The sequence below is a fragment of the Nomascus leucogenys genome, chromosome 10 (genome assembly GCF_006542625.1).
Source record: "Nomascus leucogenys isolate Asia chromosome 10, Asia_NLE_v1, whole genome shotgun sequence".
Lineage (NCBI taxonomy): Eukaryota > Metazoa > Chordata > Mammalia > Primates > Hylobatidae > Nomascus > Nomascus leucogenys.
In genome coordinates, this window is record NC_044390.1 from 34,860,646 (window position 1) to 34,883,835 (window position 23,190).

Below are 23,190 nucleotides of genomic sequence, written 5' to 3' on the forward strand. Positions count from 1 at the left end.
AGCCCAGTATGGGTGGAGCAGTGCCCCATTAAGAAGGAAAAATTGGAACATATTCAACGTCTAGTACAAGAACAACATGCTAGCCACATTGAGCCTCCTGCTAGTCCCTGGAACACTCCTATTTTTACTATTCCAAAGAGTTCAGGAAAATGGAGGTTATTGCATGACCTCCGTGCTACTAATGCTGTGATGCTTCCTATGGGACCTTTGCAACCAAGATTGCCTTCTCCGGTTATGATCCCCAAAGACTGGCTTCTTATTATCATTAATCTAAGAAATTGTTTTTTTACCATACCCTTGCATCCTGAGGATCGAGAAAAATTTGCTTTTACCATTCCCACTTATAACAATCAGCAACCAATTCAACGTTTTCAATGGAGAGTTCTACCCCAAGAGATGATAAATAGCCCACTACATATCAGCTTTACGTACTTGAAGCCTTACTTTCTGTGCATCAATCCTTTCCCCAGGCAAAAATCTTCCACTATATGGATGATATTTTGATAGCTGCTCAATACCAGTCATTACTGCATCAACTTTACACAATGGTAATATAGCATATGTCATAGTATGGTCTTGTTATTACACACACAAAAAAGTCCAGCTGACATCTCTGTGGCTCTATCTAGGAAGTCTTATTTTATCTACTACCCTTAGGCCACAACTTACAAAAACAATTCTTCCACAGCACTTAACCCTTAATACATTACAGCAAGTCTTCAGACAGATTAATTGGATATGTCCCTATTTAGGCATTCCTGCAAATTCCTTGACTAATCTTTTGTCACCCCGAAAGGTGACCCTGCTTTAAATTTGCTGCGAGACCTCTCTCCACTAGCACAGTCAGACCTTAACACTGTGGAGCAAGTCTTGGCCCAATGGTGCATCTCATGTTTAGATCCTGACAGACCTCTAGATCTTTTTATCTTTACTACCTCTCATGGCCCTACAAGGATGCTTGGACAAGTTGGAACAGATGTCTCTCCTTTGGAGTGGCTTTACCTGTCTCATAACCCCTCTAAACACATACGAAAGACCACAGATTTAATAGCTTCTCTTCTCATAAAGGGATGCCATCCAATTGTCAGGATATGACCCTGCTACTCTTTTCTTACCTTTAAGCAAGGAACGATTTCATACTCTCTTAGCTTGTGATCTTGATTGGCAAGTTGCAATGGCCGACTTTGTTGGTAATATCAGTTTCCATTTACCAGCCTCTAAGTTCCTGAACTTTTTACAAACTGTACCTGTTAAAAATTTGCATCTATTGTTGTTTCTGAGCCCTTGCCTCACGCCACTACTGTCTTTACAGATGATTCAGGAAAAATGAAAAAGGCAGGTATAGTGTGCAAGATGCCATGCAAAACTGGCAGCACAAAATCCAGGAACATTTCAAAACCATGCAACAAGCAAAGTTAGGTGCCCTAATACTGGCCTTACAAACTTTTCCTCACCAAGACATAAATATAATTAGTGATTCCTCTTATGTGGTGTATAGTATTACTTATTTAGATCTCGCACATCTGAAAGGCATTACTAATGAACCCCTACTAACCCTATTTCTCACAGTGCAGGAGCTCCTCTGTGCCTGTCATCACCCGCTTTATATCACACATATCCGCTCTCATTCTGGGCTACCTGGTCCCTGTCAGAAGAGAATGTTTGAGTTGATGCTCTGGTACAACCACAGATGTGGTTTTCAGACTCTCTTGCTGTTTTGTGAGCTCAAGCTGATCATTCCTTTTTTCATCAGAACGCCCGCAGTCTTAAACGACAGTTTCATTTAATGCTTGCTCAAGCTCGCGTGATTATTAAAACTTGTCCTGATTGCCAAGGGCATTCTCTCTCCCCTTTTTCATTGGAACTTGGTGCCAACCCACGAGGTCTGGTACCTAATGCTGTCTGGTAAACTGATATTACTCAGCATCCACACTTTGAACGCTTTAAATTTCTCCACGTTACTGTGGACACTTATATGGGCCTGAAACATGCTACTCCCCAGACTGGAGAAAAAACTAAAGATGCAATTGTTCATCTTTTAAAATCTATTATGACCTTAGGCCTTCCAAAAACTATAAAAACTGATAATGGTCCTTGCTATCTTAGCGCTCGATTTGCATATGCATTGCAACTTTGGCACATACAGCACAAAACTGGTATTCCTTATAACTCAACTGGTCAGGCCATTGTTGAACAAGATCATCGAACTCTTAAAGTTTATCTTAATAAACAAAAAAAGGGGCGATATGGGGGGGGTGTACGACAATACATTCAAGCTTATGTACAAGGCATTTGAGATCGAAGCATGGAAAAATACTGAGGCACTGTGTGTATGTTGTTTGTGCATGAGACTGTAACTCCTTGACCCTGAAAACAAGACAAGGAACAGGATGTGTGATAAGGAGTGCTGAACACAGCCTCCTAAGAACGTGGATTGAGTGCTTTCGGATGTAATAAGCAAGGCCATATGCACCTCATGACCCGACCCCAAATAGCCACCTGGTGGATGTTTCTTGTTTCTCTAAATTGTAGTTTAACGAGCCTTCTCAGTAAATACTTGGCAGACAGATCTTAAAGCAGCACTCCCTTGGAGGAGCTGCTCCCCACCCTGTTCAGCTGTAACTGTCTGAATACTTATTTACTGGTGTTCACTGAAGAGCAAGCTGCACTTAGAAATTTCATCTGCCATTTTTTCTAAATCATCACTCTCAAGTTCTAAGTTCCACAGATCCCTAGAGCAGGGGCACAATGCTGCCATCTCTTTGCTAAAGCATAGCAAGAGTTACCTTTACTCCAGTTCCCAATAAGTTCCTCATTTCCATCTGAGACCTCCTCAGCCTGGACATCACTGTCCATATCACTATCAGCGTTTTGGTCACAACCATTTAACAAGTCTCTAGGAAGTTCCAAACTTGCCCTCACCTTCCCGTCTTCTTCTGAGCCCTCCAAACTGTTCCAACCTCTGCCCATTACCCAGTTCCAAAGCTGCTTCCACATTTTCAGGTATATTTACAGCAGTGCCTCACTCCTGGTACCAATTTTCTGTATTAGTCCATTCTTGCATTGTTATAAAGAACTACCTGAGACTGGGTAATTCATACAGAAAAGAGGTTTAATTGGCTCATGGGTTCTGCAGGCTGTACAGGAAGCATGGCTAGGGAGGCCTCAGGAAACTTCCAATTATGGCAGAAGGTGAAGTAGAAGCAGGCACGTCCTACATGGCTACAACAGAAGGAAGAGAGCAAAGGGAAAGGTGCTACACACTTTTAAACAGCCAGATCTCACGAGAATTCACTATCATGAGAACAGCAAGGGAAAAATCTGCCCCCATGATCCAGTCACCTCCCTTCAGGCCCCTCCTTCAACACTGAGGATCACAATTTGACATGAGATTTGGGCAGGAACACAAATCCAAACAGTATCGCCATGAATGAACAAGGCTAACTCCCAATTTTCTGGAAGAGTTTCTAATCTATTTGTTTAGGGCATGGACTGTTCTTGGCCAGAGATTAGGCAGTCATGATTTACCCCTTCTTCTGGTAAAAGAAGGAAAGCAACAGTACATATATTATGGTACTACCAGGGAAGGAAACATGTAAGTGAGAAAGTAATAAAATTTCATGAATAGTAAGCATACCCGTTAAGTGCATATTCAGTTTCATGCAGCCAGTGAGGTTTTTCTGAGGTGTGATTATTGCTAATTGAAAATTTCCCAATACCCGGTGGTGATGATTTGCAATACAGTTGGCATTGGAAAATTTTGACAGTCTCTACAGATTGAAAAAAGTAAAAAAAGAAAGAAATATAGTGAATTGTTAGCATGCAACATACTGTACATGATGAGGGTCCATTGAGTCTAAGGGAGACCCTACGAGTGAGTTAGCAGTAGCCTTCACTAATTTAGCTGAGTTGCTATTGCCCTGAGACAAGGAAGGTGCACTTTTGCCATTGGGTCAAGAGGAAAGCTGTAGCAAGTCTCTGATAAATGCTATAAGGCTGAGTCAGAACACTAAGGGCTTGTCCATCATTGCTTATATGCAAATAGGTAAAACGGTTTAAAATACTTAAGATGACTCAGCATATGAAGATGTTAAAAATCTCATTTTAAATCATAAAATGCTGGCTCATATTTAGGCTCCCAAGGAAGAGTTTTGATTACTTAAAACTTGTTTAAATCAGATAGAGTCATGATGATTCTAGGACAGTTGGAATCCTCTTAATTGACTCTGAATAACTGGCCCGGGAAAGTTCGTTTGTTTGTGTTTGTTTTTGTTTTAGAGATGGGATCTTGGTTTTTTGCCCAGGCTGGAGTACAGTTGCTATTCACTGGAACAATCCTAGACAGGCTGAAATTCCTGGGCTCAGGAGATCCTCCTGCTCCTGCCTCAGCCTCCTGAGAAGCTAGGACTACAAGTGTATATCATGGTGTGTAGCTTTGGCCTGGAAAACTGTTGAATGGCTTTTCCTCTGTCCTAAGTGGGGTATTTACTCTTGAATAAATCTTGATCTAAGTTACACAATCTGTTTTGACAAAATTATGACTTTCCTTCTAACTTTAAGTCCTTTCTGAGTTAAAACTGTAAGAACATAAATGACTAAGAGAGCTCAACTCATTTTTAGAATATAAGAAGAGGTCATCTACATATCGGATACAAGTAGAGTTTCAAGGAAATTTAAGGTTCACAAGGTCCTAATCATGAACCTGTGAAAAAAAGGTAAATCACTAAAGCATAACTGTCAAAGCATATTGTTGACTTTACCAGGAAAAAGTAAGCAGGATTAACTATTTCAATCTACCTTAAGGAACCACTAAAGAGGGCATAGCACAGATTTCTAAGTCCAGAATATGTAACGCCACAAGAAAACAGTATTAGAGCTTAGTACACAGAAAGTTCGGGAATGGCAGTTTTTTTTATGACCCTGAGATCCTAAACTAATATATATCATTGCGGATTGTGTTATTTGACATAAGGACCAGTACAAGTTATGGTGAGTCTTTTTTTTTTTTTTTTTTCGAGACGGAGTTTCGCTCTTGTTGCCCAGGCTGGATTGCAATGGCATAATCTCGGCTCACTGCAACCTCTGCCTCCCAGGTTCAAGCGATTCTCCTGCCTCAGCCTCCTGCATAGTTGGAATTATAGGCATGCACCACCAAGCCCGGCTAATTTTTTTGTATTTTTAGTAGAGATGGGGTTTCTCCATGTTTGTCAAGCTGGTCTCAATCTCCCGACCTCAGGTGATCTGCCTGCCTCGGCCTACCAAAGTGCTGGGATTACAGTCGTGAGCCACCACGCCCAGCCGGAGAGTCTTTCTTTTAAATTAGGCTTTCAACTATTGATTTTAGTTCTTTATCTACTGTTTTCAGAAGTTATTGTGCAAGCTTGAACATGTTTTGAACGTGTAAACATAACCTTGATAGATTCAGCCCTAAAAATTCTACTGAATTCTACTGATCAGAGTATGCCACCCCAAAATTTACCTCTTTGACATAAGAATTATTTTAAGCTGAAGGCAATCAAGAAATAGCAGGCACAGAAAAGCTCTGTGCCCTCCCCCTACTTGCTTAAAAGCAGGGCATACATTTTTGTTTAAGAAAATGTCCTCCCTTCACTCTTTCATACCAGGAAAATCCACAATTTACCACCCCTACAAGGCTCAACTCCCTTTCCTTTGTCTTGCCACTTCTTCATACTGCTGTTTGTTAAAATGGTATATAAAGCCTCCAAGTCTAACTGTTTCTTTGTCTTCATTTTGTTTCTGTGGATGCCTCTGGGTGCATACACAACTATTTATCCTGCTAGCCTGTTTTTGGTCAGTTTAATTTGCAGGACCCCAGTTACTGAACCAACGAGGGTTGAAGAAAAGTTTTTCCTCCCCTACACTGTGTATATCAGTAGAACTTTCAGTCCATAAGGAGGCCAGTACAGGACATCATGGAGACCTTCAATTTGAGTTTGATTTAGGCACAAGGATACCAGTACATTTTCAAACTAGCCTTGGCCTGTGTTTTAATAGGGAAGTCCCTATGGATCTCAAAGAAGAGGTGTTTAATGGAGCAGTTAATCTGGCAGATTCATTTACACAATAGATCCCACCACCTGAGTGGTTTGTTGACCTTCTGGGAGATGTGATATCATAGTGCCAGAGTTAAAGGGAGGTATTCTAATACTCATCATCAAAAAAACATTTTCAAGACTGTTCTGTAACATTTACATAAATTTTTCTCAGGAACTTAAGAGTAAAGCGGCCGGGCGCAGTGGCTCACACCTGTAATCCCAGCACTTTGGGAGGCCGAGGTGGGCGGATCACAAGGTCAGGAGATTGAGACCATCCTGGCTAACACAGTGAAACCCCATCTCTACTAAAAATACAAAAAATTAGCCGGGTGTGGTGGCAGGCACCTGTAGTCTCAGCTACTTGGGAGGCTGAGGCAGGAGAATGGTGTGAACCCGGGAAGCGGAGCTTGCAGTGAGCCGAGATCGTGCCACTGCACTCCAGCCTGGGCGACAGAGCGAGACTCCGTCTCAGAAAAAAAAAAAAAAAGTAAAGTGGTTAATTGGGTACTTGAGTCCCCCTTAGAGCAACTTTATTTTTCACTGACTATTTCCCCCCCTTCAGTTTGTTAACTAGCACAATTGTTTTTCCAATATATTTTCTGTTTATAGTATTTACATACTTCTTTATCAAGGGTCTTCTTTCCCTGGATGCTTTTATTAGTTTTTATCTGTAAAGGCATAAGTTTATTCTAGGTCTGAGGGCTCTAGGCCCTTTTTTGTTTGTTTTTAGATGGAGTTTCACTCGTTGCCAAGGCTGGAGTGCAATGGCTTGATCTCGGCAACCTCCACCTCCCAGGTTCAAGCAACTCTCCTGCCTCAGCCTCCCGAGTAGCTGGGATCACAGGCATGCACCACCATGTCTGGCTAATTTTGTATTTTTAGTAGAAACGAGGTTTCTCCATGTTGGTCAGGCTGGTCTCGGACTGGACCTCAGGTGTTCCACCCACCTCAGCCTCCCAAAGTGCTGGGATTACAGGCGTGAGCCACCGCACCCAGCGTCTAGGCCTCTTTCAAAAATTTCAGTTAGGTGTTAAAGATCTGGCCATAGGGCTATTCCCAATTTCAGTGTTTGCATGGGGAAGGCAGTGTTAAGCCTTATTTCTGGCTTAAGGCTGTTCACAAAAAGTGAGGACAGCTTAAGGGTCATGTATGTTTCAGTATCTACTCTTGAAAGCTATCTGAAGTTATTAAAAAGACTATCCCTGACGTCTCCAGTTACTTCTTTTGGAAGCCTCTTCATTCCCCTCCCCAAAGAAAGCAGACAATTGGACTTTGCTCACTTTTTGTTCTAAGATGTCTGTCAAATACACTATTCTTATCAAATATATCAAATCCCAGTATTCTTATAAAAAGTTCCCCACTATAATTCTGCAGGGTTCCCGCTAACGAGCTAATGTTTATTCCACTATAACCCTAATCTATAGACTTACCTTTCTAAGTGGCATAATTTTACCAAAAATAATTTAGAATTATAGCTAAGCTACTTCCAGATTCCTTACTTCCTAATTCAGAAACTGTGTGAGATAAAAAACGTTTGTTGTTTTAAGTTGCTATGTTTTAGGGTAATTTGATAGTGAACACAGTGATTTTCCTGCTGTCTATCTGTTTAAAGAGTAGTATATAATATTTAAATGCATTACTTTATCTTCATCATAACTTTTTAAGACCAAGATTGGAATAGATATTTATTATTCATTCATTTACATTTTACAGGGTTAACTATGCCCTAGGTAATATGCTTAATGTCTCATTCTGCCAACCTTTAATGAAGAGTTTAGAATGATGTTTGATAAAAAAAACTTAAATGCACACAGAAAGCACTTAGTAAGAGTTAGGAATTGTTATTACTATTATTATCATATGGATAAAAAGGTCAATAAATTATGTTTTTTGTCTCACAAGGTGGAGAGGTAAGGAAGAATCAGTGAATTAACAGCCATATAACACAAGATAAATTATTGTAATACATGCTAAATTCTTAAAATGATAGCTGTATGTACACATTTTTGTGGGATCACAGAAGAAGAAGTGATTAATTCTTGGGGGAAGCATAAAGGGACGAGGTTGGGCCTTGAAAGTAGAATAAAATTTCCCAAGGCAGGGAAGGACATTCATTTATCCCATAAATATGGCACTGCGTCAGTGGTGGAAAAAAAAGCCCATCGACATTGTTCTACCTTCATGAATCTTAGAACTAGGAAGAGAGATAAATAAGAGACAAGTACACAAATAAATAAATAAATAAAGCAATTAAAAGTACTAGAAAAGAAGAAAGCGGCATGAAGAGGAGAGAATGACAGGAGAAATCTGCTCATATAAGATCACCATACATACAAAGGACTTCAGGAAAGAGTCAATATTTAAGCTGAGACCTGATGGATCAGAAGAACCAGATACTGAAACATGATGAGAAGATAGGCTGAAGGTCCTGAGAAGAGTACAGTGCAACTGGACTGCAGAGCGTGTAATGAAAATGTTGAGGTATTAGGAAAAGATTGTTATATGGTTTGATATGGTAACTTTTCAGAAGGACACATTATCTGAGCGAGGCAAATGGCTCCCTATCCATGTTGTCTGATAATATTTTGTCCCATTACTCTGTTATTGTAATTTCTGTCCATCAGTAAGCTTGAGACAGAGACATAAGAATGCATCTGAGCTGTTGTGATATACATCCAGAGCTTGAAACAGGGGAAGGCAAGAGATAATAATCTGGTAATCACAGCTGAGATCACAGAAAAGCCAAGGAATGGATGGGTCTCATCCATTATGGTAATGTACGGAAAATCCTATAGAGAAGAAATATATCTAATATTTACCAGATAACAGGATAGTACTATACCCCACAATTATTCAGTATATGTTTCTTTGGCTGTATTTTCTAGGTCACCTTAGTGATAAGTGCAGACAGTATATGCAGAAAGACATCCTCAAGAACACATCAACATCATCTCCGTCAGAGACTCTCTTCTCACTTTCCCATGGTCTGTTCTAGGTCACCTCCCATCCTACTGCCATGGCTGATCAAGCTTGATTTCAGGCACTGGCAGAAGAATAAATATGTATATGTTGTTCTTTGGGGGTAGAGTGAGCTGGGAGGATCAGGATCTGAGATTCTAACTAAGCACTGCCTAGCCCACAGGCTCAGAAACCACTGCCATATTTCCACCAGGAATCTTCCTCATGTTAGTTTTCTGTTTTTTTTCTTTTTTTTTTTTTGAGACGGAGTCTTGCTCTTTCGCCCAGGCTGGAGCGCAGTGGCGCAATCTCGGCTCACTGCAAGCTCCACCTCCCGGGTTCACGCCATTCTCCTGCCTCAGCCTCTCCGAGTAGCTGGGACTACAGGCGCCCACCACCACGCCCTGCTAATTTTTTGTATTTTTTAGTAGAGACAGGGTTTCACCGTGGTCTCGATCTCCTGACCTTGTGATCCGCTCGCCTCGGCCTCCCAAAGTGCTGGGATTACAAGCGTGAGCCACCGCGCCCGGCCCTCATGTTAGTTTTCTAACGAAGTACACACTAATTCAGCAGTGGCTGCTTTCACCTAGGTGTCTTAAGCTTAAAGCAGAGATGCAAATTCATTAACTGCTGTCTGGTAAAGGGGACAAATGTCCAAAAGCGATCCCTGCACTGTTCTGTGAATTATAAACCCTTGTAGAATTGGGAAAAGAGAAAACAATTCTCAGGTTCCTGATGTGGAGAAATGTGTATGGTGCCTTTGGCAGTGACTCTGAAAGACTGAACATTTCTACTTGCTGTGAACAAGAACTGACATTTAACCAGACACATCTCCTGACACCAACATGTATGTTTTTCCTTTCTTGATTTTATTTCATTAACTCTCACCACATCTTCACTACCCTGAATGCTAGAACTCTGGAGGTAGTTACACTTCTGACCTTTAACACCACTGACTTTCACAAAAATTAAAACATTTCTCCCAAATTTCAAACACTACCAATTCCTGCATAGACTCAGGGTAGTCTTGTTTGAATTTCTCATTGCTTCTAGATGTCACTTGGAAGTCCTAGCCCTAATATGATCTTTTTCTACCTGCCAGAAACGTGGCGCTCCTATAATGACATTCATCAGCCTCATTAGTCATGCTTTGGGAAGCATAGAGGGGAAAAAAAGATAAAAACCTTTGTAAAAGTTACTCTGAGTCAGAGACCTCATAATGAGACACAGAATACATTTTATATATTTCGAACTTCTTGGAGATAGAAATGTTGCATCTTTTTAACGGATGCATTAATAAAAAATTACCCCAGTTGTTTTCAATGTTGTACAGGGACCAGGCAGAAAGGATCATGTTCTTCGGATTTCCTCTCTGAGAAGAAAGTATCCCAGTAATTGCTTTGCATCAAAGAGAAGACACATTTTTTTTAAAAATAATGCTGGAAATTGCTAAGTATGAGGAAGTGGAGACTTTCAAGATAGTCATATTTTGAAAGTTATTTAATACTGAATAAAATGGAGAATTTGAAGAATCTTGACTTTATTAAATGGACAATGAATTCAGAGGTGATTTCTTCTGAGTTGGAGTTCTGGAAATAAAAACAACTTGCCAATGATAGAACTTCCGAAAAGGAAAATCCCAATATTGTTCTAGTCTTAGACTGGTGGGGACTAAGTTAGAAGCATCTGATAAATAAAAGCACAGATTTTTAGGAAAAATTAGTTTTGAGTTCATTTTTCCTTTTTGCTGCACTAATGCTATACTACCATCATCATCACCGTTATTATCACCATCATCACCACCACCACCACCACTACCATCATCATCATCATCATCATCATCATCATCATCATCATCAGTATTTAGGATCAGGCACTGTGCCAAGTACACATTTTGCATTGTCTCATTTAGTCCTCTCCAATGATACATCAATATTAGCCTAATTTTACAGTTGAGATAACAAAGCTGTAATAGAAATTAGGTAGCTTGCCCAAGATCACACAGATGCCAAAAGGGAGAGCCAGGATTCAAACTCAGACGGTTTGGTTCCAAAGCTCTTATTCTATGCCTCTTTTCTCTAGATTGGCCCACATAAGGAACCAAATTCATTCTAATAAGCTAGTAAGCTATTATATCCCTGTCCCCTTTTTTAACACCTTGTGTAGCCTTCTGAATATTTTCTTATTTCCTACAATTTTAAAAACTTCCATATGATAGGAAACTCAATACATTTTTTTAAAAACTGGAATACATTCAGAGAGATGGAAATTCTAATTTTTTTAACAAAGGCTACAGATTCTATTGTATATATTCTTTGAATATTTCAAACTCTCTTGGCTATCTCTAAGTCCCACTTCTGTACTCCATACTGTAGGATAGCCCTCTCCCCTTACCTTCCTGAAATATCTCCCTATTTTGCAAAGCAACAAGGCTTCCCTTATGTTTTTTTCTTTTACTGATTTTTAAGAAAATTCTGATTAATTTAAATCAGTAAAATAATTAAATTAAACTAAATTAGGTAAACTTCAATTTTAGATAAATAAAAATGTAAAGAATCATCTAAATTTCAGGAAACTATCATCTTTTTAGGTCTAAGTCTCTTCTCATACTCAATACAAAATGTAAGATGTATACAAGAGGAATGTAGGAAGGAACTGATCATCTTCACCCCCGTTCATTCTCCCTTTCCTCATTTTAATAATAGAATCTCTGTCCTAGGTTTTAGAAAGCATGGCTGCTCAGCAAGAGGTTCCTCTGCAGTTAATTTCTTGCCAAAAGAATATACAAACTTGATGTGTGCAACTTCTATCTCATTTTATTCAAATGTATGTGCTTGCCCTTTACTTTTCTCTTCTCCATCCCACAGGTTGACCACTATGAAGAGGACACTCTAGGGAATGGCAGAATAAATGGTAGAATAAGTATAATAATAATATAAAATAATAATAGAGTAAAAATAATGGTAGAATAAATATAAGTCCCTGGACAATTTCATGGGCCACCTCCTGATGGCTACAAGAAAGAAAATAAATTATCTTATTGGAACTACAGTATTTGGGGGTTTCTCTGTTACAGTGGCTTAGCCTATACCCTAATAGTTTTAAATTCAGTACCAGAATATTAGGGACTAAGTTGTAGGCCCCCAAAATTTATAGGTTGAAGGCCAAAGCCCCAATGTAACTATATTGGAAGATAGGGCCTTTCAGGAGATAATTAAGGTTAAATGAAATCATAGAGAGGGGCCCTAATCTTATAAGACTGGTGTCCTTATAAGAGAACACTGGAACACACAGGGAGACAATAGGGGCACAAGTGCCTAGACCATTGGCCACGTAAGGACACAGCAAGAAGGGAGCCATCTGCAAGCCAAGGAGAGAGGCCTCAGGAGAAACTGGTGACCTTATAAGAGAACACTGGAACACACAGGGAGACATTAGGGGCACAAGTGCCTAGTGTAAGGACACAGCAAGAAGGGAGCCATCTGCAAGCCAAGGAGAGAGGCCTCAGGAGAAACCAAACTTGCCAACACTTTGACCTTGAATTTTTGGCCCTCAGAACTGTTAAAAAACAAATTTTCGTTGTTTAAGCCACCCAGTCTTTGCTATTTGTTATGCAGTTCTAGCTGACTGAAACGTAAGAATGGAAAATTGCCATCATAACAAAAATCTAAAATATATGGCTCTGGTATTGTGTTGCCAGGCAACCAGCAGTGTGGAAGCAGATACTGCAGGATGAAAAACTGGAGACCCTTGTTATGTTTCGACCAATCACTAGGTAAAACTGACACCAGCAACAATTTGAAAGGCAGACTAGCTATGGGGCAAGCAGTTAGAACCAGAGTGGTCAATGTATATTGGTGGCTCCTTGCTGATGTTTTTAGTGAGGCACTATCAAAAGTAGTTGCTGTAGATCAAAAAATAAAAAGTTTGCAAGTAGATAACACCATGCCCTGAAGTACAATTGCTTCTGCATTCAAGGGAGCAGGAGATGTGACTATTATTCAGTTTTGTTCAATAGTCACCACTGTGGCTGGGCGCAGAGGCTCACGCCTGTGATCTCAGCACTTTGGGATGCCAAGACGGGGGGATCACCAAAGGTCAGGAGTTCAAGATCAACCTGGTCAACATGGTGAAACCCTGTCTTTACTAAAAAATCCAAAAATTAGCCAGCAGAAGCCTGTAATATCAGTTACTCAGGAGGCTGAGGCAAGAAAATTGCTTGAACTGGGAGGCAGGGGTTGCAGTGAGCCGAGATTACGCCACTGCATTCCAGCCTGAGTGACAGAGCAAGACTCCGTCTCAAAAAAAAAAAAAAAAAGTCTCCATTGTGTTACTGGTCAGACAATGGGAGTCATTTCGGCAGAAAAGACCAGATGAAGAATGTTGCATCACCACTTAAACTCATTGTTGGAGAAGACTTCAAGGTGGCTGCCATTAATTTGAGGGACAGAGGTGTGGGCCAAGCACAGTGATTAATAAATAACACATTGCTGGCTTAAAGAACTATAACTAGAGCATCTCTTTGGCTGTGGCTACTTTCACATGAACTGACTGAAAGCAAATGAACCAGAAAGTTCTAGTGTTTTTGATAAAATGATGTCACCAATGCTATGATGACCCTTAAGATGTCAGATGAACTTCCTCCTCCCAAAATTCATAGAAAATTACCATGAATTCAGTTCAGATGCTGAGACTGATAATGCCACACACACAAGAAATGGGTATAAAAAGATCTATTACTCACATACTGAGACTTTCCAGGGAGATAGGGCAGGCTCCCAGGAGGGTCGAGAAACGGCTTAATTGGTTTGGCTTTTATCCGTCTTAGAGTGTGAGGCTGGGGTGAAGCTTCCTGCATGCATGCCAGGGCTTGTGTGATTTGAACTTCCTGCTGGGGCCAAAGGAGGAGGCACCCATGCTTCCATCAGCTTGCCCAGATGTGCAGCATAAGGGGAAAGGGAAAGGTGAGTCTTGAAAGATGTCAGCAGTCAAACATTAAAAACGGCATTGAAGTCTTTATTACAGTCAAATGAACTAAAACCCTGGCCTATAAAAGCGTATATCTTTCAGTCTCTAAGGCAATCTAGGTCTAAAAGTCTGCACCAGCAAGCAGGGGCTGCAAAAGCTGTGATGTCCCTCAAAAGTTTCAGATGGGGCCACAGAAGCTGACAAGGAAGACTTTACTAGAGGTCAAACTAGGGGCCACAAAGACAATGGACAAGGGAGTTTCTCCCAGATAGCAGATTCATGGTTTCACCAAGGAACACACTTTCTGCTGGGCAAGGGATCTCCATCATGCCTACTCAGCAGATTATCATGGCATGGGCCATTGGCTGCTATCATTTTTGTCTTTAACTCTAGTATTCATTCCCCTCTTTTTAGCTTTAGTAATAGAACCCTTTCCCTGGAGTTTTAGTAGGGCACATGTCCATCTAGTTAGAGACACATCCCAGCCTTTCCTGAAGCTAGGTATAGCTATGTAGTAAGTACTCATGAATGGACTGTGGGCAGAAGTGATGGCTGTAATTTCCTAAAAAGGAAATGGCTTGCTCCAACTTCCTCTTTTTTCACAGGCTGGGAAGTCTTGAGCCAGCTTTGACCATGGAAAGAACAATACCCTTGGGTATTAAGAGAATTAACAAGGTAGATGAATCCTATATCCCTTGAATACCTTGTGAAACGAAGCTACTTCTGGATTGCTATGTGAGAAAAAAATAAATTATCTTACATGAGCCATCATATTTTGGGGTCTCTTTGTTACAGCAGTTTAGATCATTTTCTGATTTACACAAAAAGAGGATGAAAACATTAAGAAGGTAAGCTTATTTAACTTTTAAGACCTTAAAATGTCCTCTGCTTGTTCTTTTGGGTTTTACCTTTAACAAGTATAAGTAAGGTGCTTCAAATTTAATTGGTTGTAAGCAAGTAAGACCTTAAGACTACATGTGACCTTATGAATTCAGTGTGCTTCTCCCCTTTTCCAAAAATCAACCTATAGAATACAGTTGCATATTTTTTTGGGATAAATGGAAGCGTTTAATGTAAATGCATAAGTATCAAACTGATAAATGAAAACTAAGATTGATATATATCAACTTCCCCTTTTTTCAACACAAATGTACATCCATGCACTATTCTAATCTACTACTCTGTAATCAATTAATCATAGACAACTGAATAAAGATAAAATGGATAAAGCAGACTTCGTCTCCCATAATGTGATGCAGAGATGATGATTTCTCGGACTCCCAGTTTCGCGTTTCTCTATGCTTCAGAATAGTTCACTGTGTTGCTAAGACAACAAGGATGCTGCAACCAGAAACTGGGATTGAAGTCAAGGCACTGGAGCTGCCTCAAAAGATGCCATAAATAGTGTGTTCAAGGCCTTTTTCACAGTGAAACTGTAACTTTTGAATTAGAAAAAAAATTATTGGAGCCAAGCACGGTGGTGCACACCAGTAACCCCAGATACTTGGGAGGCTCAGGGAGGGGGATCGCTTGAGCCCAGGAGCTTGAGGCTGCAGTGCGCTATGATCACACCTGTGAATAGCTACTGCACTCCATCCTGGGCAATACAGCAAGACCCCCATCTGTTAAAAAACAAAACACAAAAATAAACAGAAGAAGATTATACTCAATTCAACACCTTTCCACAGACTACAATTTTCAGTTATTCACATTCTAAGATTAAGAAAACATTGGCGGGTAATCCCAGCACTTTGGGAGGCGAGGTGGGCAGATCACAAGATCAGGAGATTGAGACCATCCTGGCTAACATGGTGAAACCCCGTCTCTACTAAAAATACAAAAAAATTAGCTAGGTGTGGTGGTGCGTGCCTGTAGTCCCAGCTACTCGGGAGGCTGAGGCAGGGGAATGACTGGAACCCAGGAGGTGGAGACTGCAGTGAGCTGAGATCGCGCCACTGCACTCCAGCCTAGTGACAGAGTGAGACACCATCTCAAAAAAAAAAAAAAAAAAAAAAAAAAAAAAAAAGAAAAAAAGAAAACATTGGTATGTGGACTAAAGGTCAGGAAACCATCATTCCATATATATATATATTACAGCCCCATGGAAATAACTGAGGGGAACTTGTCTTTAAATTCCAGTTTATCTTTATTCTAATAGAGGCATGTCTGAAGCGTATCAGAAGAAAACAAATGAAATTATGTGGTCAGTTGTTCCTCCACTAACGATGTACATCTCACCTAAACAAAGGTTTGATTCTATGTAGTAAATAGGTTTGATGTTCACTGAGACCTGCGATTTGATACTTGGAATTTGAGTTTATAAACAGATACAAAGAAATATGGTCTTCTCAATCAACTTTAGATAAAGGCACAGAAAGCTCATCAGTAGCAATGATGTGAGCTGGGTTGCATCTCCAGGTTTGTCCAAGCAAACTGAACAATGGCAGCAATCCTCCTGGTTTTAATACTCGTAACATCAAGGCAAGGACAAAGAAAAAAAAAAATCAAAATGCTTGAACTGATTTTGGTGTTTTTTTCTGACCTACAAAAAGAAAAAATGAAAACAGCGTTTCACTAAGCTGAAGACTGTCCTTCACATCATGTATATTGTATTGCACACAAATTTTTTGAAATCCATCAAAAACAACAAGAACAGATGAATAAAGAAGCCCAGTGCTTTTTGAGATAGAAGCCTTCTTCAGAATCACCTCCCTCTCTTAAGAAGTAATCTGGTGAAAAATAATGGTTAGGCAAACGCAGGTGTTGGAGGATATGTTTTCCCAATCTTTTAGAATCTCTTGCTTAAGAGACACAGAGGTGACTGGAGACTGAGTTACCAGTATACTATTCATTTTCCAAGCAGACATCAAAAGATATTCTTTAATAGTGGAAACTGAGGGTTACATGGTAAGGTTCAGACTTCAGCAAGAATCCTTGTTGTCAAGTAAAAGTTTAACCTAGCAGAAGCAAATGAGACCCAGATGTCCTCACCTTTTTTTTTTTAAACCCTGGTGTTCTAAGCATAAAAAAGGAAATAGAAAATAACACAGACCACTCTATTTTAATATTTTTAAGTAGCATAAATCATAATGGTTTGTATACTACACTGTACAAATAATATACTGTTACTTTTGAAAGAAAATGAACTTCTTACAGGGTTTTCTGAAATAGTTACTCCATACAGCTAAGAGCTTGACCCTTTAGCCATTGCTACAGCAGATGGAATACAAGCTTTGAGGTTCCAAGTCTTCCAGTTGTGCCTGTTTCTGTTGCCACTGAGGGATGAGCCTCTCAGAGCCCTGTCGTGGCACTGTCCATCTCCTGCGCCAGGAAACACGGGTTCCGCAGGTGGACGCGTGCCCATGAGTACAGCTTCTGTGCTTTGCTTTCCACAAGCCTCCTCCCCCTTTAAGAGAACTTGCGCTTCTTCATGGCTTCCGCCTTGACCGCCAAGCTCTTGGCACAGATGGTCAGGACCACAATGAGAACGCCCACCACAAATGTCACCAGGGGCCAGAGGAAGCAATGCAGGAGGACAATCTCGTCATGAGTGCGATGCAGAAGCACATCGTCTGGTCTGCAAGACAATGGAGAATAAGAAAGAAAGGGCAGTCAAATGCCTTGGCACTGAAAAACTCTTTACAACCTAAAGCCAAACTTGCTTTCCAGTCCATAGGGAATAACCATTATTGAAAGTAAAGGCTGCACTCTGACTATAAACACTGTATTTTTGTGCTTCAAACCCATTACAGAGTTTTGAGCTCTTGAGTCAAGTAATTGGTGCAAATTTACATATTAATTATAATATAATTTACATGTTACAAAATGTCAAAAATGTATCTCTTATGCTATGATTTTTCTTCATTCCAAGTTACTTAATGTATTCCACTTTCTCATTCATCCTCTAATGTCCATTGGTCAAGGGGCTTGAATCAGTCAAAAAATTACTGATGGGTGAGCATTCTCCAACAAATCTGAACTAGACCTCACCTCATAGGTGTGGCCCAAATGATCTTAATTCAGAAAAAAAAAAAAAGGTCAGTTAAAGCGACTGCTTGAATTTAGTCAGAACGACAGCTGGTGTAATTCTCAGGGCAACTCGGCTTCACTATGTAAGCTAAAGGTTTTTATTAATAAGCAGACAATGGCTGAATGAGTGCCTTTTTCCATGCTTCTGGGTGAAATTAGCCATCATTTTAAAACACTGACCACTTTCTTGATAAATCTTGCAAAGTCCTAGCAATAGATTTCTATCTTGTCAATGTGAGGCTCTATTTTTCATTTCCTGCATTGGTCCCATTCATAGAAAGTGAAGATGAGATGTGCTTCACAAGCCATGATCTCTAATCTTTAATCTTTGGCCATTAGGAAGAGATCCTGGAAATTTAACTTTTTTTTTTTTTTTTTTTTTTTTTTTTTTGAGATAGAGTCTCTGTCACCCAGGCTGGAGTGCAGTGGTGCGATCTCGGCTCACTACAAGCTCCGCCTCCTGGGTTCACGCCATTCTCCTGCCTCAGCCTCCTGAGTAGCTGGGACTACAGGCGTCCGCCACCACATCCAGCTAATTGTTTTGTATTTTTAGTAGAGACGGGGTTTCACCGTGTTAGCCAGGATGGTCTCGATCTCCTGACCTCGTGATCCACTCTCCTCGGCCTCCGAAAGTGCTGGGATTACAGGCGTTGAGTCACTGCACCCAGCCGGAATTTTAACTTTTTAATACAAGAGGTTTACATTTTGTAAGATATTTCCGTTTCATCCACAAGGTTTGCCCTGTTACACTAGAGTAGCTATGTTTCCTCCAGAAAAAAAATGAAAATAATGCAAAATAATGAGTCCAACTGCCCTTAAGAACATCAAAGCCTTCAGAGCACAAGGGCAGTGCATCTAACACAGAAATGCATTTCTGAAAATCACTCATTAGTCACAGCTCTCATAATTCAGAACCCATTTTCCCTGAAGATTGACAAAGGGTGTTGGGTATTTCTTTTTACTCATAGTGGAGCTATCATGTGCCATTAACATAAATAGTTTTACAGACTGGCTTTGAAATTACAAAATCCTTGCATTTTTTCCTTTGATGCACAGTGTAATTTCAAATTTTGCACATAATACAAGATTTCTATTGATGTTTTATTTCATAGTATTTCAAATAAAATTTATATTAAGTAAACGCAGAGTCATTTTAACAATTAGGCAACAATCATCCCAGCTTTCAGAAATTGTGCCTTTTTTTGGAATTCCTATAGCATTAAATTATCTCCAAGACTTGTGCTACCATTAGTGTATGTGTATATATTTATGTATCTATCCTTTTCCTCTGTAAGGCCCATTAGGGCTATGACATTGTCATTGCTGCTATTCTACAAATAGATGTTGCTACTGAGAAAGAGGAGCCTGCCTTTGTTGCAGCCTTATTATCCATGCAAATTTTCAAGAAACTTCATGCTTAGAGTCTAAAAACGTCAAGGCTGAGGTCTAAAAAGAGTCAGGACACAGGATAGCCAGAGTCTGAAATCTCCATCCCAGCACTGCCATGATTCTTTTCCCAGGTACATCAGTGCTCATAGCTGTCAGAAACCTCTCCCTAAGTGTGAGGGAAGGTAAACGCTGTCTCTCAGGTTGCTCTTTTCTTCTTTCTGTGAAGGACTATTATGCTCCTCCATAATCTACTGATACAAAAATGAGTCTTAAATTTTTCATTAAAATGGCTAAGGGTGCACAACAATGTGAATTTTACTTAGTATCACTGAAGTGTACATTTTAAAATGGTTAAGATGGCTGGGCACAGTGGCTCATGCCTGTAATCCCAGCACTTTGGGAGACAGAGGCAGGCAGGCAGGATGCTTGAGATGAGGAGTTCAAGACCAGCCTGGGCAACATAGTGAAACCCTGTCTCTACAAAAAACTACATGCCTGTAGACCTAGTTATTTGGGAGGCTGAGGTGGGAGGATCTCTTGAGCCCAGGAGGTCGAGGCTGCAGTGAGCCACGATCAAGCCACTGCACTCCAGCTTGGGTGACAGAGTGAGACCCTGCCTCCAAAAGAAAAAAAAAATGGTTATGATGTTAAAAAAAAAAAAAGAAAAAGGACTCAGGGTGAGGGACTTGGATTTTTTAACATTATTTTAATAAATGTGCATGCAATTTCCATAAGTAATATGTTTTTGCAACTAATTTTCTAGTAAAATGCTTCAGCGTGGATCCTCGTTTGTATTCATACTCCAGTCACTCTTAACTGATGTTGGATGCTTTCACAATATTGTGCAATTGAGCCAGAAAAATAGCCCAGATGACAGTGGTGGGAATCATACATATTTTCTGAAACACAGTTTGAAGAACATGTACCAAAAAAGAATGTGAGTAAAAAGAAGAGGAGGAGAGAAAAATAATAACTGGAAAATGCTGGACCCAGATATTTGTTTTATTCAGAAACTTCTTGGCATTCCACCTCCTACCAGAGCACTTCAAGTAAAACTTTATTTTAATATCTTAAATGACAAAACAACATCAGTCCCTGAGTTAGCCATACTGAATTTGTAATCACTTCAAAACCGTTCTTTGAGGTGGAAATGTTATATATAAATGTACACATTTCTTTAAAAATAATTCTTGTCCGTTTCCACTTCCTACGGCTCTAAGGTGCTCCATAATCTCCTTCAACAGGAAAAACATTTCTCTGCACAGTAACACTCACGCTCATCATTCAGTTTTTTGATTTAGTGAGATTATCTCTAAATTGCTTCTTGTGTCCTAATTAAAGTCTAGCTCATTCAACCTGGGCTTGTAGTGCCTTAATTGAAGGCATTCCCCTGTCTCAGTTTCCTCCAATTTTATCAGGTGGGTAGTTTTCAGATTGTTTAGCCAAAAACTATTTGCAAAGGGGTTTGGGCTTAGAATTCAATTTGCCATAATTATATGGTAGGGAATGAACTATAATTTCTTTATAAATAATCACTGTTTGCCACATGTGGCAAACTGGATAAATGGCATTGATGAGATCTGACATAATAAAACCAGGATGGTGACAAGAATATATAGACAATAAGCAAAAAAAGCGGTAATTACTCTGTATCCAGGGACTTCAAAAAAGCAAGAGATTTCTCTTGGAGTATGCAGGAACACAAATGAAAAGCACTTTTAAGCCCTGGGTCAGGGCTACAAAAGAAAAGTAAATACTGTGGGTACCCATAGAAAAACTTCCCTAAGCATTGGCACTACCCTGAGTCAAGTTTTGAAAATATGTGGTGATAATAATGACAGTCAGCATTTATTATGTGCTTTCTATCCCCCTGGTGCTGTGGTAGGACATTCAGACTCATTTGATCCTTAAAATGACCCTTTGCTCAAGTAATTTTTAATTTTCACTTTATAATGGAAGAAGCTGAGGTAAAGAAAGATTAGTTTCCCCAGGATTACACAATTTAAAATAATGATTTGAAACCCTGTCTGTAAGATTTTTTAAATTGTACTATTTATTTACCCTTAAGTCAGCTTTTCTCAAATTTGAATCACTTAACGGTGCTTGTTGAAGTACAGTTCCCCGGTTTTCAACCCTTGATTTACTATAATGAGCATCTGAGTTTGTGGGATCCAGAAATCTGCATTTTGGAGAAGCTCTGGGATGATTCTTATGTGCACTTCGGTTTAAGAAGCATTGTGTAAAGTTCTAATAGTTAAAAAAATGAAATATGAAACGCAATGCTACTTAGCTAGCTATTTCCCAAGCTGCCTAATTGATACTTATGTTCAGGTCATTTTTTTTTTCTCTCTCTTTTTTTTTTTGAGACAGAGTCTCGCTCTGTCACCCAGGCTGGAGTGCAGTGGCGCGATCTTGGCTCACTGCAACCTCTGCCTCCTAGGTTCAAGCGATTCTCCAGCCTCAGCCTCCTGGGTAGCTGGGACTACAGGCGCCTGCCACCACACCCTGCTAATTTTTGTATTTTTAGTAGAGATGGGGTTTCACCATATTGGCCAGGCTGGTCTTGAACTCCTGACCTTGTGATCCACCCACCTCAGCCTCCCAAAGTGCTGGGATTACAGACGTGAGCCACCCTGCCTGGCCTGTTCAGGTCATTTTCATGATCTCCACATATTTTTGTGTAGAGATGGGGTTTTATTATGTTGCCCAAGCTGGTCTTGAACTCTTGAGCTTAAGCAATCCGCCTGCCTCGGCCCCCCAAACTACTGGGATTATGGGCGTGAGCCACTGCGCCCAGCTAAAAACGCTTTTTAAATATCAAATGTCTCAGCCTAGTTTTTGACAATGGCTGAAGAGCAAATCGTTCAAGACTCAAATCACTGAGGTGCCTGAAGTGTCCTATGTTTCTGGGTGACAGTGTCCCATCAGGTTAGATTCCCAACATGGAGGTGGCACAATGATTTTTTTATAATGAAAACCAAAGAACACCTGACATGTGATCTTTCCTAGATAACTCTGCTTGAGGCTGGGTTTCAGAGAGCCTCAGAAAGTCTTCTACAGGAATGTCAAGTGTATAAACAAATATTTAAATGAGATGCCACAAGTGAAAGAGGTGACTATGTCATAGATTTTCAGGCAAAAGTGACTGACCACGATATGTAATCTAGAAAGCCTTGATGCGAGTATTATTCAATGGTTTTTTTTTTTTTTTTTTTTTTTTGAGACGGAGTCTCGCTCTGTCACCCAGGCTGGAGTCTCGCTCTGTCACCCAGGCTGGAGTGCAGTGGCCTGATCGCGGCTCACTGCAAGCTCCATCTCATGGGTTCATGCCATTCTCCTGCCTCAGCCTCCCAAGTAGCTGGGACAACAGGTGCCCGCCATCACGCCCGGCTGAATTTTTTTTTGTATTTTTAGTAGAGACGGGGTTTCACTGTGTTAGCCAGGATGGTCTTGATCTCCTGACCTCGTGATCTGCCAGCCTTGGCCTCTCAAAGTGCTGGGATTACAGGCGTGAGCCACCACACCCGGCCTCAATGTTTCTTTTTTTTGTTTGTTTTTTTTTTTTTTTTTGCAACTCCATGCTATGGGATTTCTGGAAAGAGATTGTATTAAAACACAACCCATGAAAATATCTGACTTGATCTATTGATTCATGACTTTCAAAATATTTCAAAAGATGTTTTCTACTGAAAGATATTAAAAATTAACTGAGAAAAGTGTTGGATTTGGTTTTGGCATAACTGAGCTGATCTTACTAAGGGGAATTAGCCAGTGTGTCTAGCTGTTGTTT

The 23,190-nt window shown here is 40.2% G+C and overlaps 1 protein-coding gene, 1 long non-coding RNA gene and 1 other non-coding gene across 3 annotated transcripts in view; 1 reads left to right on the plus strand and 2 right to left on the minus strand.

The window, feature by feature from the left end:
- Positions 1–3,133: 3,133 nt before the first annotated feature.
- Positions 3,134–15,859, minus strand: LOC115836935. Its single transcript, XR_004031939.1, has 3 exons — positions 13,759–15,859; positions 3,638–3,770; positions 3,134–3,222 (listed from the first exon to the last, which is right to left on the minus strand). It is a non-coding gene; the product is annotated as an uncharacterized LOC115836935 (long non-coding RNA).
- LOC115837190 lies at positions 3,639–3,778 on the plus strand. Its single transcript, XR_004032207.1, has one exon. It is a non-coding gene; the product is annotated as a U4 spliceosomal RNA (small nuclear RNA).
- Positions 15,860–16,109: 250 nt separating the features above from the next.
- The window catches only part of KCNMB4 (potassium calcium-activated channel subfamily M regulatory beta subunit 4), a 67,537-nt gene continuing 60,456 nt past the window's right edge, over positions 16,110–23,190 (minus strand). Inside the window, exon 3 of the mRNA XM_003259536.3 lies at positions 16,110–17,559. Within this exon, the coding sequence (XP_003259584.1) occupies positions 17,391–17,559 (169 nt within the window). The 3' untranslated portion in view covers positions 16,110–17,390. The remainder of the gene's footprint in view (positions 17,560–23,190) is intronic.